Source organism: Asparagus officinalis, chromosome 1 (genome assembly GCF_001876935.1).
Source record: "Asparagus officinalis chromosome 1, Aspof.V1, whole genome shotgun sequence".
In the NCBI taxonomy this organism is placed as follows: Eukaryota; Viridiplantae; Streptophyta; class Magnoliopsida; order Asparagales; family Asparagaceae; genus Asparagus; species Asparagus officinalis.
In genome coordinates, this window is record NC_033794.1 from 91,906,778 (window position 1) to 91,909,507 (window position 2,730).

General features: G+C 35.6%; 1 protein-coding gene across 1 annotated transcript; it reads right to left on the bottom strand.

Annotated features, from left to right (window-relative positions):
• Positions 232-2,437, bottom strand: LOC109843254 (protein TOC75-3, chloroplastic-like). The gene is made up of 5 exons (XM_020412185.1): positions 2,345-2,437; positions 2,042-2,149; positions 1,245-1,436; positions 891-1,139; positions 232-426 (listed from the first exon to the last, which is right to left on the bottom strand). The coding sequence occupies exons 1-5, from the start codon at positions 2,420-2,422 to the stop codon at positions 247-249; spliced, it is 807 nt and encodes a 268-aa protein (XP_020267774.1). The 5' UTR covers positions 2,423-2,437; the 3' UTR covers positions 232-246.

Genomic DNA, 2,730 nt, shown 5'->3' on the forward strand with positions numbered 1-2,730 from the left:
ACAAAAATTTGCCCAAACAGTTTCAACTGTTTGGCCTGTTGATTTTTAGCATTTTTTTTAATGTTGATTGTTTTATTTATCTACCTGTTTACATTTAATATACGCATCTCACACAATGATTTCTCAATATCTCACAATGAAATCAAAAACATATACATACAAAAAAATGTCTCAAACGGTGTTTATATCCAATATTATTCTGCTTACATTTAATATACACATCTCACACAATGATTTCTCAACATCTCACAATGAAATCGAAAACATATACATACACAATATCTCAAGAATATTCCTACACGCACTCAACTCACCCATATTGTATCCCCGCACAGAATTAGGTCCTCCAAGAGTGAATCTGGTTAGTGTGAGCTGACGATGGTTGAAGAATGGGAAATTGGTACCAATTCCCAGGCCTTGATCTAGCTGCAATTTAGAAAATATAGACAATCAAGATATATGATATATGTGATTATTGGAGAGAAGCAAAACAAAAAAATAAATAAGAATCACATAAGATGCATAAATATTATTAAAATGATATGCTAAGATATCCATTCTTACAGGCATTCCTAAGGGTAGATGTTCCTAAATAACGCCTGTGGGGAAAAAAAACACTAGTAACATGCTTATTACACAATATCACATTGAAGTTGGCTTTTTTTTAATCATTTGCAACTATCCAATGGCTTATATTGGCCAGCTAATTCCATTAAGTAAATAGGTGAAAAATAGTTTATGTCATGCAATTCCGATTGTCAATTGTCTTGAAGTAGGAAAATCAATTGATAAATAGGCATTGGAACCTCTGACAACAGTGATGCATATGAAGAATTGCAGTTAACAGTTCTATAAAACTGGAAGCAACGATCAGTAAGAGGACATGATACCTGAAACACATTCCTTTCACCAACAATTGCACTATTGACAAACTTTGTGTTGTCACGAGTAATGTTTGCTTGTGCAAATGCCATACGATCAACACCAGTACCACTCAAGGTTGTTGGAGGTCCATCCATGCTCAAAGCACCAGTAGGCAATTGCCGAGCACCATTAGTGCACACGGTACTGGTCTCATCACGTGTCGTGATCTCTTCCATTACGAGTCCATAAGTGAATTTGCTCTGACGAGTGAAGCTCTGTGAAATGCATATACATATCATCAGGATAACATATTTATACTATTGGAACCTTAGAGCAGTAGCATAGGATTCTGTCATTCTGAAAAAAACTTTAACATCTACCTCTGTTATATTGGCTTTGAGCCCTACTCTGTCAATCCATACAGGTGGAACTTCATCAACCCCAGGCCCACCAGTGAAGACAGGACTCATCTTGCGGCTGTTAAAGCAGCTAGTGCGAAATGTTCTGTTGCGAGGATTATACACGCCATCCAAGTAAGGATGCACATACTCAAGCTTGAAAGATAGATCATCCTAAACAAGCAAATAAGAGGGCAAACAAACTGTTAGCAAGAACAAATGCACAATTACAACACTAGTAAAAATGAAAAAGCGCTTGTTAACTGAAATTCTCTAGCTTTCTTGTTAAATCCCTACGCAACTGATTCCCTTATCCTTTAATTATCATCCAAAGATTAATCCCAAATCAAACTTGTAAACTTCACCAGACTATAGCTGTAATTTAAAATCCTTAAACTTATGTAAAGTAAGCAGAATGTCCACATATGCAGTATGATATCCCAGATGCTTCTAATCTGTAAACTCTACAACAAATTGCTAGTGTGAAAAAGAAGAAAAGTGTTTAACATGCACGCCCCGCGAACCACCCATTCTCCAATATGTATAAGGTTAACATACAATTGGCTCATTAATTTATAAAGGAAACATGTTGCCTAGTGCATTTTGACAAAACCTCTTAGATAGTGGATGTTCAGCTCAAATCAAACCATATTTCCCAAATAAACATATACTGCAAGATTTAGGATTCTCTTGTATGTAATTCGAGTATACAGAACATTTATACATACATATAAATATTGCAAATCTAGGATGTTCTAGTGCATAATGATGTGTGTTACCTGAGGATTGAGGAGATTGCTAGATGTCACAGAACCCACAATGGACCTGTTTTGCCCTTTGATGTTTCGATGCTCAAATGTAACTGTTCCACCAGGTTGAATAGATGCCTGAGAACAACTACTACAGTTTTTCTAAATTCCTAATGTGTGAAAAATGTTAAGCCATGCAAATACAAAAACATTAGGATATGTTGACAGTACCACAGTCGGCCGTCCATATCGCCCGGGTACAATACTCCATTGTTAATAAATAAATTCTGAATGGTAAACTTTTGGTAAAAACAATGGATGAGTATCAGTCACCTTCAACTTCAAGGCTACTTTCTTAAGCTTGTTCATTGCTCTGAACTTTCTCATTCTTGCTATAGCTGTGATGTCCATCGACTCATCAGATGCATCCCCATCTTAAGTTTGTTGGATCTGTCTACCGCAACTTTCTATGTAGGAACAAAAAATAGGAAGAAAAAATAAATTGCAATACTCAGCAACTCAAGGTTATGAGGAAGATTGTGATGTAAGAGCTATCAATTGAGATATTTTTCCTTAACAGCTACATAATGAAAATAAGGAACTATAATCTACAACAAATGGATGACAATGTAAAAGAAAACAGTAATAAAGCAGCATATCGGATCTGATTATATTGGTGCTATTGACACAATATTATGAGATCTGAATCCACACCAGAT